The following is a 13,662-nucleotide window of genomic DNA, read 5'->3' as shown; positions in this document are numbered from 1 at the left end:
GACTAATATTTTACAGGTCAGTTGGCTGAACTGATTGAGACAGATCAAACACGCAAGCCGACCGAAGGGCAAAGGCTGGGATGGCTTTTCCCTCTGCTTGGTAACTTGGAATGCCAGCGCAGGGGACGGGAAGGGCAGCTGGAAAACGACGAGAACTCAGCATCCCTCCCTCTGCTCTCAAACCTGGCAGCCGCCCTACAGCTAGTTGCAAAACAGAATGCAAAAGGATATAAAATCGCGCCCCCTGCCCTGTCTGCATCTCCACTGAAGGAGCATTTACAGTGCTGCCGTTTAAAAAGAATGTGGCTTTTAATCCCTGCTGGATTAGCTCAAATCACCGCGGGCGACCAGACATGAGGCTAATTGCTAGGACGCTCAGAAGTCTCATAAGACGCCGCCTCCAGTTGAAGTTTCTCCCCACACTCGAAAACGTTGATAGTGTCGCTCAGCGCGTAGATTTTCTGGTGTGTTGCACACGACGACGGCTGGCTGAAGTTTTGGCTGTATTCCGGGCATTTATGGGGTTTCTCCTCGATGTGGATTCTCTGAGGGTGAATAAGGCCCGACTGCTCAGAGAAGCCGATGTTTTTGTACGTTCTCTCGCCCATGTGGATTCTCTGATGAGAAGTAAGGTAAGTGCTCCTGCTGAAGCTGTTCCCGCACTCCAGGCATTTGTGCGGCTTCTCCCCGGTGTGGATCCGCTGGTGCGAATTCAGGATCGCCTTTTGGCTGAAGCTCTTGCCGCACTCCAGGCACACGTAGGGCTTCTCCCCGGTGTGGATTCTCCGGTGTTTGATAAGGGTGGACAGGTCGCAGAAGCTCTTCCCGCAGTAGGAGCAGCTGTAGGGCTTCTCTCCGGTGTGGATTCTCTGGTGCGACGCCAGGAGGTCGCTCCGGATAAAGCTCTTCCCGCACTCCTGGCATTTGTAGGGCTTCTCCCCTGTGTGGATTCTCAGGTGTATTTTAAGGCTCGACTTGTAGCTGAAGAACTTCCCGCAGACATTGCACTTGTACTTCCTCTTCTCGATGGGCTTCTCTTCCGAGATGGAGGCGTTGTGGAACCCGCCACCGGGGCAAGGAATGGGGGGCTTCTTCCACTTCTCGGCCGGGTGGTTTCTAGTTCTCCGCCTCGGCCCACCTTGATTCCCAAAGTTTTCCTCCAGCTTCTGCTGCTCAACTCTTTGCAACTGGAGCCCAAGGATTTCCCCGCTGTTTTCGCCCTGTCGGATGTCACCTGCCGGAAGAGAGAGAGGCCTGTTGAAGAGGAGACTGAGAGGTGATAATAATATAATAATAATAATTTATTATTTGTACACCGTCCATCTGGCTGGGTCTCCCCAGCCATGATATCCATCTACAAATACCTGAAGCTCTACCTCTCTTTCAAATCAGAACCAGTGAAGGTCCTATGTGAGTGTCTGGAGGCGGTTAACAGATGAGGTTGAATCCTGACAAGACAGAAGTACAGTGGTACCTCGGGTTAAGGACTTAATTCGTTCCGGAGGTCCGTTCTTAACCTGAAACTGTTCTTAACCTGAAGCACCACTTTAGCTAATGGGGCCTCCTGCTGCCGCCGCACAATTTCTGTTCTCATCCTGAAGCAAAGTTCTTAACCTGAGGTACTATTTGTGGGTTAGTGGAGTCTGTAACCTGAAGCGTCTGTAACCTGAAGCGTCTGTAACCCGAGGTACCACTGCAATAATATTTAGGACTGCATTGCAATGATCAGTGCACATCTTTCAGCCAGATCTACTGTTTTCTCCCCATGTATGTGGTCTGCTCCAATAGTTACATTGCAAAGATTAGGGTGCGCCTCAGACTTGACGGCGCATTAGATTCGACGGCAAGCTTAAAAAACACCGCTGACATAGCAAATACTTTTTCGGTTTTGAAAACTGAGGTGCACATTAAATTCGATGGCATATTAGATTCGCCTGAATTCAGTACTTCTTTCCCATGGGCCAGCATTCCACGCTCACCGTGGGCACTGATGTTGACGGCATCCATCTCCTGCTTAACCACCATGCACAGCTGCCTCTTTCCAGAATCAGGTGCCACTGGCTCCGCCTCGGCCAGTGGAACGGCCACCGCCGCCAAAGGAACCCCTGCCGTTGCCACCTGAAACAGTAGGAAGGACCAGAACATGAAGCAGCACCAAGGAGCGGGAGCGGCAGGACAACAGCAAAGGAGGGAAGAGCCTGGCACCAACTCAGCCCCAAACGGCAGTATGGTGTAGTGGTTAGAGACCTGCATTGGGATCTGGGAGAAAGCTCCCCTTCAAAGCTGAATGGGTGACCTTTGACCAATCACCATCTCTCTGCCTCTCCAGAGAGAGAGAGAGAGAGAGAGAGAGAGAGAGTTTTTATTGAAATTTGTAAATCACAACCTGAAGGGGGAAATTTTACACACAAACAGAACGAAACAGCAAAAAATGACACATAATATAAGATCCAGAAGGAAACAACAAAACAGTATTTTGCTTTGCAAGTAGGCATTTGCTTAAAGCTAAGACTTGCCAAATTGGGGGGGGGGGGGGGGCTGAATAGATTTTTTATTATTATTATTATTATTATTATTATTATTATTATTATTTATACCCCGCCCATCTGGCTGAGTTTCCCCAGCCACTCTGGGCGGCTCCCAATCAGGTGTTAAAAACAACACAGCATTAAATATTAAAAACTTCCCTAAACAGGGCTGCCTTCAGATGTCTTTTAGAAATAGGATAGCTGCTTATTTCCTTGACATCTGATGTCAAGATGAAAGAATTTTCATCTTTAAACTTGTGGGAAACCAAACCTTCCCCACCAGGCCCTTCCTATTGAGAAAACAACACTTTGAGGAGAGAAGGGACGGGGCCTTCTCGGTTGCTGGCCCCGCTTCCTGTTGAATACCTTTTCCTTTCTAATACTGGCAGGCTTTTAGCTTCGCAGGTAAAGAGAGCAGCATGGTGTAACGGTGAGAGTGTTGGACAAAGACAAAAGGCCAGGGTGGTGTAGTGGTTAGTGTGTCCGACTAGGACTCAGGAGTCCAGGGTTCGAATCCCCACTCAGCCATGAGGCTCACTGGGTGACCTTGGGCCAGTCGCTGCCTCTCAGCCTAACCTACCTCACAGGGCTACTGTGAGGATGAAATGGGGAGGGGAGAATGATGTTTCGTATGCCACCTTGAGGTCACTGGAGGAAAACGTGGGATAAACGTGTAATTATAATAAATCCAAAAGTGAAAAAGGGGCATTGAGGAGGTCTGCTGGATTCTATCTTCCATCTGAGTGAGGCTCTGCTTAGAACAGGAATGGGGAAACCAGTAGATGATGATGGTGATGATTATTCCCTGTCAATAATAATAATAATACTCTGTCCATCTGGCTGGGATCTCCAGATATTGCTGGATTTGTAGCCAGAACTTTTACCACATGTGGTGGACGTGCTCCAAGGTAAAAGACTTCTGGGAAAGGATTTATAATGAACTGAAAAAAGTGTTGAAAAACACATTTATTAAGAAACCAGAAGCCTTTTTACTTGGTATAGTGGGGGGTGAAATCCCCAAAAAGGGTGTTACTTTTTTTCTGTATGCCGCAACAGCTGCAAGAATATTACTAGCGAAGAATTGGAAGAAACAAGATTTACCAACTATCGCAGAATGGCAGATGAAAATGATGGACGATATGGAACTTGCCGAACTGACTGGGAGACTCCGAGACCAGAGTGAAGAGACGGTGGAAGAAGATTGGAAGACGTTTAAAGAATATTTGAAAAAATGTGTTAATATTTAAATCTTAGACTAGCTTTGGAAGTGGATATAGGCTGTAGGGTTAGAAGTAGAAGACAGTGTATTTTAAAATAGTATTATCTGTAAAGGATAAAATGTGAAGATTATTATGGTAAAAGTAAGTATGTTTAAAAAATGGTTAAAAATTGATATATGTAAACTGCTAAAGATGAGGTAAAATGAATATCAGATAGGGAGGACTTGGGAAAGCTCACCTAACAATGTTTAGAAAAAATAAGGATAAGACAAGAATTTGTTTGCATTGTTTGTTTTTCTGTTTGTGTTGTTTATTTGTGTTATAAAATGAATAATTTTTTTTGAAAAAAAGGATTTGTAGCCAGAGGCAAACATAATGAGGAGACTTAGCTTCTACACAGATCCCTTTCTATCCTTTATCCACACAAGCAAGGGATCTGATCGGAATTCAAGCACGTGCCCCAGTCAGGCAGTGCAAAGCAGAGCTGGCAAGGGCCAGGCAGAGAGGTCCGGAGGGCCGTATCTGGCGCCCCGGGGGTCAGGCAGGGAGAGGAAGCGGGGTCTCTCACCTGCTGCTCCCATCTCAAAGACTCCCGTTGCATCCAGAGGAAATCCTCGGCCAGGGCCACTGCCTGGGTGCAGGATGAGGGCCCCCGTTCCCTGACCCAGCCCTGGATCTCCGGCGGCAGGACAGTCAGGAACTGCTCCAGGATCAGCAGCTCCAGGATCTGCTCCTTGGAGTGCCTCTCCACCTTCAGCCACCGCCGGCAGAGCTCCTGCAGCCGGTTGTACACCCCTCGCGGCCCCTCGGCCTCCTGGTAGCGGAAGTGCCGGAAGTACTGGCGGTTCTTCTCCCGGCTGATGGCGTCCCCTTGCAAGATGGCCGCCTTCACCTTCCCATAATCCTTCCTGTCCCGGCCCTCCAGCCTGCCAAAGGCGTGCTTGGCTTCCCCGCTGAGGGCCGGCAGCAGCCGGGTCACCCACTCCTCGCGCGGCCACCGGCAGGCTTCGGCCACTTGCTCGAAGGAGGCCAGGAAGGCCTTGGCGTCGTCCCAGGGGGTGGGCTCCTCGGGCGGCTGCGGGGGCCCCGGATGAGAGGCCTCCACCGTCTTCAGGAACTCCTGCCACTGGGCTTCCCACTGCTGAAGGAGGCCGTCGCGTGACTCCTGCTTGATCTCTTCTCCCGGTTTCCTCTGGAGGAATTCCCGGATGCTCTTTTCCTGGAGGATCCGCGGGGCCTGCTCGGCGGACATTTCCCTCGCACTCGCTCCCGAAGGCGGCAAATCTCCTGAATGCACCTAGGTGTTCGCCCGGCTCTTCCTTTCCTCGCCCTGACGTTCCCGGACTCGGATTATCCCGGGCGCGCAGCGTCCGCCGTTCCACGTCGGCACAAAGGGAGCAGCGGTCCTCCGCAAAATGTGGCGCTTTTCCTGAGGGAGACAGAGAGCAGATTTTGAGAAAGTGGGAAGCGATCCCAGAGGCCCTGCAGACATGTCCAGCCTGCACCTAGATCAGTTTTAGAAACCCAGATATATATGTATATTTCAACATCGTTTTCATCTCATTATATATCATTTCCCAGAAATTTTTCACTTTTTTACATTCCTACCAGAAGCATTTCTACTTAGTCGGTTACGATACATTGGGCCAGAGATTTTGGGTATAATATACAGCTAAACATTTGGGGGAAACTGTGGAAAGATTAAGGATTAAAATTTACTGCATGCAATGCTTTGAAAGAAAATGTGATGAAAATGATGTATAGGTGGTATATTACCCCTGTGAAATTAGCTAAAATGTATAAAACAAGTAAGCAATGTTGGAAGTGTAAAGAAAAGGAAGAAACTTTTTATCACATGAAACCTAGGTTACGGTCGCCGCAATGTAATGTCTAAGTTTTTCCCCAAGGAAATTTCTTCTTCTTAATTTAGGGTTGCCATATTTCAAAAACTGAAAATCCAGATACAAAAGTTAAGTTGATTAGCTTTTTTTTATTTTTTTGCAAAATTTGAAGTTTTGGAGCTATTTTTAAGGAAATTTGCCCCCCAAAATTAACATGGGCAGCCAGATGCATGGGTTTTCCCAGACATTTTTGCCAATTTGCGGAAATTCCGCCTGGATGCTGTTTCCGAATCCCAGATATGGCCGGGAAATCCCAAACATACAGCAGCCCTACTTAATTTCAGTTCTATTCTGCTTTTTATTTTAAAGGAAAAGTCTAAAAGCGGCTTACGACACGATGAAGCATCAAATAAAACAATCCAGAATAAAACATATTCAAGCTTCAAAATATTCAAGATCCTGCTCTGAGTGACATTTTGCTTTCCCTATATTTTTTTACCCACTTAATTTTATAGAGCTGTCCCACAGCATAAGGACTCTAGTAAGCCAGGGTGGTGTAGTGGTCAGAGTGTCGGACCAGGATGTGGGAGATCAGGGTTCAAATCCCCGCTCTGTTATGAAGCTCATTGGGTGACCTTGGAGTCAGTCACAGCCTCTTAACCTACCTCACAGGGTCGTTGTTGGGATTAACTGAGGAGGGGGGTGAACCATGTACTCTTTGGAGAAAAAGGTGGGATATAAATGCAGTAAATGAGCTCTTCTGCTGACCCGCTTAAGAAAGCTGGAGTGGCCAGCCAGATGGAGATGTCAGTAGCCAACTTAGCATCTAGACATCTCCACGTGGTCGCAATTGGACCCACACCAGGCGCAAAACGCGCCTGGCTAATTTCTAACAGTGGCCTAGATGTAACAGACTGGAAATTTCATCTATTAAAGACCTCTATTCACCTCAGAGAGCTACAAATCTCAAATTTCCTTGGGAATAGGGACTGATTACTCTGGAAATTGTGGCTCTGTGAGGGGAATGGGAGTCTCCTAGCAACTGAGAATCCTCAGCGAGCTACAGTTCCCAGGATTCTTTGGAGGAAGCCATGACGGTTTCTAGTGATGTGTGGTTTCTCAGGGTGTGTGGCCTGCAGCTGCCATTGGCTCCAACCCCTTGAGCCGCCATTTTGTATCTGGCTTTACTAGAAACTTCCGGTTACTGGTAAAATTGAAATACTTTATTGTCACTTGTACAACTTGTATACAGTGAGTAGGTGAAGTATTGGGAGCTCAGAGCCGCAGCGTATGAACACGCCACCATCTTGGAACGGAACAAAAATAAAGCAGATTCCCCCAAAACTTTAAGACTACCAGCCCACTTCTAGGGTCACATTTACACCATAAATTTAAATCGCTCCTATACCACTTTAACTGTCACTGACTCCCCCCGAATAATCATAGGAACTGTAGTTTTTGCTAGCCACAGTCCCACCACCCTCAACAAACTGGGTGCTGCGGTTTGTTCAGGCTGCTGAGAGTTTTTAGGAGACCCCCTATTCCTGAACTGAATTTAATTCTAAATTATATACCGGAAACATGGGAGATTACAAGGGGTCTAAAAAAATGGATGTACCGTGCCATATTAGAAGCAAAAAAACTTGTTTTGATGAACTGGAAGAGTTGCAAAAAGATTCCACTGAGCACATGGATTGACAATATGGACAGGCTAGCTACATACGAACAAACTGCAGGTCGACGCAAATTAAGAATGGATAAATATGAAGAAATCTGGAAGGAACACTTAAGCGATAAGGCGGACAGTGGTGGGAGGTGGGGGGAGGAGAAATGGGGAAATATTGTTAAAAAGGTGTAGTTATAGGTATATCAGTACTCAAATGTGAATGGTTAAATTGTGTTATTAGTGTTACTGTGGTTTTTGTTGTATGTGTTTTTTGGTGGTTGTTGTTTGTATTGAAAAAATGATTAAATAAATTATAAAAAAGGAGACACCCCCCCCATTCCCCTCGCAGAGCTACAATTCCCAAAAGAGAGATTCATGGTGAATCCACCGTGGGAATTGTAGCTCGGGGTGGGTGGGGACTGTCCGCTTTACGAACTACAGTTCCCCCCCCCCAAAAAAAAGAAAATGGGGGGAAGCCATGATTGTTTAAAGTGGTATCAAGGTGCTTTAAATGTATGGTATGAATTTGGCCTAAAGGATTTAAAAAAGACTTTTTATGTATGTAGCGACGGCAGCGGGAATGCTTCTAGCCCAGAGATGGAAGGAAGGAAACTGAAGGGAAAATCAGAAACCAGGAAGATCAAGTATTCTTAAAAGACTGGAGTAAATTTTTAGTTTCCTTAAAAGACCATTGTAAACAGTTAAAATCATAGTCAGGGATATTGAACAGATGGATAAAGGAAAAAAATGCAGAGAATTTTATCTTGAATGTGGAACCCATTGAGGGAGGGAAGGAGGTCCGAAGGTTCAACAGAACCTTTTGTTTTCATGTCTGAAATGGTTAAAATGTATAAAATTTCGTAAAACCAATAAAAAATGTTATAAAAAAGAGGGGTGGGGTGATGGCATATGAATTTGGACCAGGAAGCCCAAGATCCTCAGCCACGTCTGCACACCAAGAACGACAGAAAAAGAACAGAGCCTTTTTAAAAGCAGAGGAGGAAGTGGTTAGGAGAGAACACATATTATCTCTCCGGAAAAAGAAAATCCCTCGGAAAACTCAGCCTCAGATGTGAGCTCAGACCACATCCCCTTGCACTGTAATGAAAGCAGCCCATCTCATTTTCTTCCTTAAGGAGTTTTGGTAGCCATTATGGCAACCTCAAGCCACTCCTCCTGGCAAAGAGAAGCTTCCCCCAGATGCCATTATCTTACAAGCAATCTTACACCCCTCACCCTGCAAAAAAATTAAAAAATAACACATAACTACGCAAATGCCACATAAGCCGTTGTGCACGGCTTTCTCTACCCTCAGAGCAAACACTGATTTCCAAGTAGGGGGTCTTTTGCCGTATTTCAAAAAGTGAAAATCAGGACACAAAATCTACACTTCCAGACATGGCTTGCCATACCCCCCCCCCCCGGTTTTCCCGGACGTTTTTGCCGATTTTTGGAAATTCCGCCCAGACGCTATTTCCAGCGGGCGACTCCCAGCTACATCTGGGAAATACTGGACGTACGGCACCCCTACTTTATGGACAAACATCCAGGGACGTGGGTGGGGAGGTGGAGACCCCCAGGCTTGGGGGGGGGGCTGAGGTTTGCAAAGCCTTTAAAAAACAAAAAAGCTTTAGAGAATAAAAGGCTGGTGGGGGACCCCTAAAAACAGCCAAGGAGAATAGTGCATGATCAGTGGTCTTAGAATTTAGCATTCACAGTCCTTGCTTTCCCCTGACCTCAACAGCAACCCTGAAAGTTAGATTAGGCAGAAAAACAGTGACTGGCCCATAGAGACCAGCAAGCTTTATGGCCAGAGTGGGAATTTTGAACTCTAAGTGTCCATCCATCCATCCATCCATCCCAGATCTATTCAACTGCCATGCCGTGCCCAATTTTTAAACACGAATTTATTTAATTATTTCACTGCCCTTCTGCTGCTTGTGTTTCTCGTACCCCGTACTTGGGTAGCCAGATTAATTTATCAAACAGTTTTTCATTTGCATTCTGTTGCAAACAGGTTTTGCCTCCCCAAAAGCTCCTTTTGTCAGGACATCACTTGACACAATTCAGTGATATGAATCATACATGTTTGCGTAGGGCTGAAGCCAAGGGTGGGGCAGACTTGAAGTTTCTCAGGCCCCCCCACCAACCAGAACCAGGTGCGAAAGACGCTCAGTTAGAGCAGGGTGCCCCTGAGCATATTCTGAACCCAGAGATTTTCTTTTTCTTTCTTTTTTCTGTCAGTACTAGAACAGCGCTGAACTCATAGTCTTTTCACACACACTTAAAAAATGTCCACTAATGGTTTAGCCTTCTTCATTTTGGCAGCCTTTAAGGCCATGGGTAGGCAAACTAAGGCCCGGGGGCCGGATCCGGCCCAATCGCCTTCTAAATCTGGCCCGTGGACAGTCCGGGAATCAGTGTGTTTTTACATGACTAGAATGTGTCCTTTTATCTAAAATGCATCTCTGGGGTATTTGTGGGGCATAGGAATTTGTTCATATTTTTTTTCAAAATACAGTCCGGCCCTGCACAAGGACTGAGGGACAGTGGACCGGCCCCCTGCTGGAAAAGTTTGCTGACCCCGGTTTAAGACAATTCCTTTTAGACATTTGGGCGATCAGTACCGCTGCCAATCTACAGCTGATCACCCAGAGATCTTATCTGTAGAAGAGACACTGTTCTCCTTCTCTTCAAGAATCTGTGTTTTCGTCTTTAAATAAAACAAAAATGTAGTTTCCTTGTTTTGAGAAGGTGCGGGGTACATGTATAAACTTGTGTGCGTCAGGCAATTCAGGAACTACGTTGAGTGCGCCAAATGCCCATTTCACAGATGGGAAAAACTGCAGTAGTCAGTATTCTCACGCGCAAAGCAACATCAAAACAAAGAACAAATAAAACCTAGACAAAAGAAGCAGGTAACACAAGTGTGCATGCACACGAAAGCTCATACCAATAACAAACTTAGTTGGTCTCTAAGGTGCTACTGGAAGGAATTTTTTTATTTTGATCCAAAAAGAAAGATAACCCACCCACCTTCCCCAAAAACCCTCAGTAACAAATTGGGAGGGGCAAGAAACATTGGTGGGAGTCAGAGGAGGGGCCTGAGGGCACTGTGGCGTCACATTGGGGACCCCAGTAATAAATCACAACTTTACCATGCCTTTTTGCAAACTGCCTTGCATTAATTTACATACATATATTAAATGTATTTGCATATACTCGCACACAATCTCCAAATGAAATATGTGCTTTGTAAAAGCAAAGGGGAGCAGGAGAAACGCCTCTTCCAAGACACCGTGTGCCATCTTTAGCTTTTACGTGTAGGTTTTGCTTTTTAAAAATTAACTTTTTGTAGAGGGGGTGGGAATTGTTAATTATTTTTTTGTTACTCTATAAGCAATCGACGAGGAACGGGGTTGAGCCCTTTAGGAAGGTTAAAGGCTGCAGTCTTTCTTGGGAGCCCCAAGGCACGTTAAGAGACATAGAATAAAAAAATAATATAAAAAAGAGACATAGAATCATAGAACAATGGGAGAGTTGGAAAGGGACCCGAGGGTCATCTAGTCCAACCCCCCACAATGCAGGAATCTGGGCTGAAGCATCCATGACTGATGGCCATCCAACCTCTGCTTAAAAACCTCCAAGATAGGAGAGTCCACCACCTCCAGAGGAAGACCATTCCACTTTTCTGTGTGTGTTTGTGTATGTGCACATGTGTGTATAGATACATACTTTTTTTAGAGAGTTCTTTTTAACAGAGCAGCCCAGTTAAAAGCGTCAGACCAGGGCAGGCTTCAATTCAATTTCAAACCCTCTGGCTGTGTCTCAGCAACTCAATCCTCTCCCACCCCGACCTACCTCTCAGGGTTGTAGTGAGGATCAGGCAATGGTGGTGGTGGTGAAATAACCACACACACACACCGACTTGAGCTCCTTAGAAAACAAAGCAGGCTATGAAGCGGCTATCCTGGCCGGGTCTACTCGGAAGTAAGCCCTCCTGGCTTCAATGGGGCTGCCTCTCCCAAACTGAGTGCACCCTAAACGAGCTCAACATGCACAGATGCAATTCAGCTCCTCCTCCCTTCTTGCAAAGAGCCTCTGCTCTGGAGGATTTGAACCCAGGATCTTGCTCCTCTTCCTTATGTCTTACGGCTAGAGGAGGAAGGGAGCGAACTCTCTCTCTCTCTCTCTCCCCTCCGGAGCGAAGAGAGCGACTCGATCCCCCGCCAGATCTCCCTCTCTTGCTTCCCCCACCCACTCAGGATCGTGCCCTTTCTCCGCCTCCTCTTTGGGTGCAACTTACCCAGATTCCCCTCCGGAAGGGACCTGCTCCCCCCCACTCCGGAGACCCCCCAGATCTGCAGCCACTCCCGGAGGCGAAGGAAGGCGACGGGGGGAAAGTGGCTTCACAAGACTCCGTTTGCAGGGGGAGGAGATACGGCAGGAAGAGGCCAGACTAACTCTCTGGGGCTCCTTTCTAGGAATCTGCTCTCTCTCTCCCCCCTCCTCCTTGGCAAAGCAAAGGGTGGATGCAAGCCCGGATATTATTGTCACATTAGTATTAGTAGTGCAATGGGTTTTCTTCCTTTTTTTATCACTGTCCTGTATTTTCTTTGCAATGCATCGGGAGTTTCTTTCTTCTTTCTTTCTTTCTTTCTTTCTTCCCAACCCCTGTCCTTATTCTGGGTTCCATCCCGCTTGTGCATTGGGGGCTTTGGTTTGTTTGTATTAAAATTGGCTGGTTTCCCCACAAAGGGAAGGTGGCTAGTACAGTGGTACCTCGGGTTAAGTACTTAATTCGTTCCGGAAGTCCATTCTTAACCTGAAACTGTTCTTAACCTGAGGCACCACTTTAGCTAATGGAGCCTCCTGCTGCCGCCGCGCCGCCGGAGCACGATTTCTGTTCTCATCCTGAAGCAAAGTTCTTAACCTGAGGTACTATTTCTGGGTTAGCGGAGTCTGTAACCTGAAGCGTATGTAACCTGAAGCATATGTAACCCGAGGTACCGCTGTATCTGCTTTGGGGCTCGTAAGGGCTTCTGGGAATTGTAGTTCACAACAAAGGCAACAAAAACAACAAACCTGATGTTTTCCTAGAGCAGGCATAGGCAAACTCGGCCCTCCAGATGTTTTGTTAGCTGGTCCTGTTAGCTAGGGATGATGGGAGTTGTAGTCCCAAAACATTGCAGATGACACCAAACTGGGAGGGGTGGCTAACACCCCAGAGGACAGGATCACACTTCAAAACGACCTTGACAGGTTAGAGAACAGGGCAAAAACAAACAAGATGAATTTTAACAGGGAGAAATGTAAAGTATTGCACTTGGGCAAAAAAAATGAGAGGCACAAATACAAGATGGGTGACACCTGGCTTGAGAGCAGTACATGTGAAAAGGATCTAGGAGTCTTGGTTGACCACAAACTTGACATGAGCCAGCAGTGTGACGCGGCAGCTAAAAAAGCCAATGCAATTCTGGGCTGCATCAATAGGAGTATAGCATCTAGATCAAGGGAAGTAATAGTGCCACTGTATTCTGCTCTGGTCAGACCTCACCTGGAGTACTGTGTCCAGTTCTGGGCACCACAGTTTAAGAAGGACACTGACAAACTGGAACGTGTCCAGAGGAGGGCAACCAAAATGGTCAAAGGCCTGGAAACGATGCCTTATGAGGAGCGGCTAAGGGAGCTGGGCATGTTTAGCCTGGAGAAGAGGAGGTTAAGGGGTGATATGATAGCCATGTTCAAATATATAAAAGGATGTCACATAGAAGAGGGAGAAAGGTTGTTTTCTGCTGCTCCAGAGATGCAGACACGGCGCAATGGATCCAAACTACAAGAAAGAAGATTCCACCTAAACATTAGGAAGAACTTCCTGACAGTAAGAGCTGTTCGACAGTGGAATTTGCTGCCAAGGAGTGTGGTGGAGTCTCCTTCTTTGGAGGTCTTTAAGCAGAGGCTTGACAACCATATGTCAGGAGTGCTCTGATGGTGTTTCCTGCTTGGCAGGGGGTTGGACACGATGGCCCTTGTGGTCTCTTCCAACTCTATGATTCTATTCTATGATTCTACATCTGGAGGGCCGAGTTTGCCTATGCCTGTCCTAGAGAAAGGAAGTGGTGCAAGTTTGTGGAAGAAAGAAGAGTATTGTGAACCTGGATGGGTTAACGTGTAATCCAATACATGTCTAAAGGTAAAGGTACCCCTGCCCATACGGGCCAGTCGTGTCCGACTCTGGGGTTGCGCGCCCATCTTGCTCAAGAGGCCGGGAGCCAGCGCTGTCCGGAGACACTTCCGGGTCACGTGGCCAGCGTGACGAAGCTGCTCTTGCGAGCCAGCACCAGCGCAGCACACGGAAACGCCGTTTACCTTCCCACTATAAAGCGGTCCCTATTTATCTACTTGCA

At 46.9% G+C, this 13,662-nt stretch overlaps 1 protein-coding gene across 5 annotated transcripts; it reads right to left on the bottom strand.

Annotated features, from left to right (window-relative positions):
- Window positions 1–290: 290 nt before the first annotated feature.
- LOC308469657 (uncharacterized protein) lies at window positions 291–11,699 on the bottom strand. 5 transcript variants are annotated; one of them, XM_080992431.1, is made up of 4 exons: window positions 11,562–11,699; window positions 4,317–5,177; window positions 1,980–2,118; window positions 291–1,234 (listed from the first exon to the last, which is right to left on the bottom strand). In XM_080992431.1, exons 2-4 carry the CDS (start codon window positions 4,998–5,000, stop codon window positions 360–362), a joined length of 1,698 nt encoding a protein of 565 aa, XP_080848557.1. In that variant the 5' UTR covers window positions 5,001–5,177; window positions 11,562–11,699; the 3' UTR covers window positions 291–359. The 5 variants fall into 5 exon arrangements, with proteins under 5 accessions (XP_080848557.1, XP_080848561.1, XP_080848560.1 ...); XM_080992435.1 differs by having other exon boundaries at window positions 1,989–2,118; XM_080992434.1 differs by lacking the exon at window positions 11,562–11,699 and adding an exon at window positions 11,117–11,137.
- Window positions 11,700–13,662: the final 1,963 nt, after the last annotated feature.

This window comes from Podarcis pityusensis (genome assembly GCF_964106645.2).
Source record: "Podarcis pityusensis genome assembly, chromosome: 2".
Taxonomy (NCBI): domain Eukaryota; kingdom Metazoa; phylum Chordata; class Lepidosauria; order Squamata; family Lacertidae; genus Podarcis; species Podarcis pityusensis.
The sequence above is the reverse complement of the archived record's forward strand: the minus strand, read 5'-3'. Positions and strand labels throughout refer to the sequence as shown.

Coding starts and splice junctions, on each gene's coding strand:
- LOC308469657 (XM_080992431.1), bottom strand. CDS start 5,000: ATGTCCGCCGAGCAGGCCCCGCGGATCCTCCAGGAAAAGAGCATCCGG. Junction 2,119..4,316: donor CTTTGAGATGGGAGCAGCAG/GTGAGAGACCCC, acceptor CTACTGTTTCAG/GTGGCAACGGCAGGGGTTCC. Junction 1,235..1,979: donor CGTCAACATCAGTGCCCACG/GTGAGCGTGGAA, acceptor CTCTTCCGGCAG/GTGACATCCGACAGGGCGAA.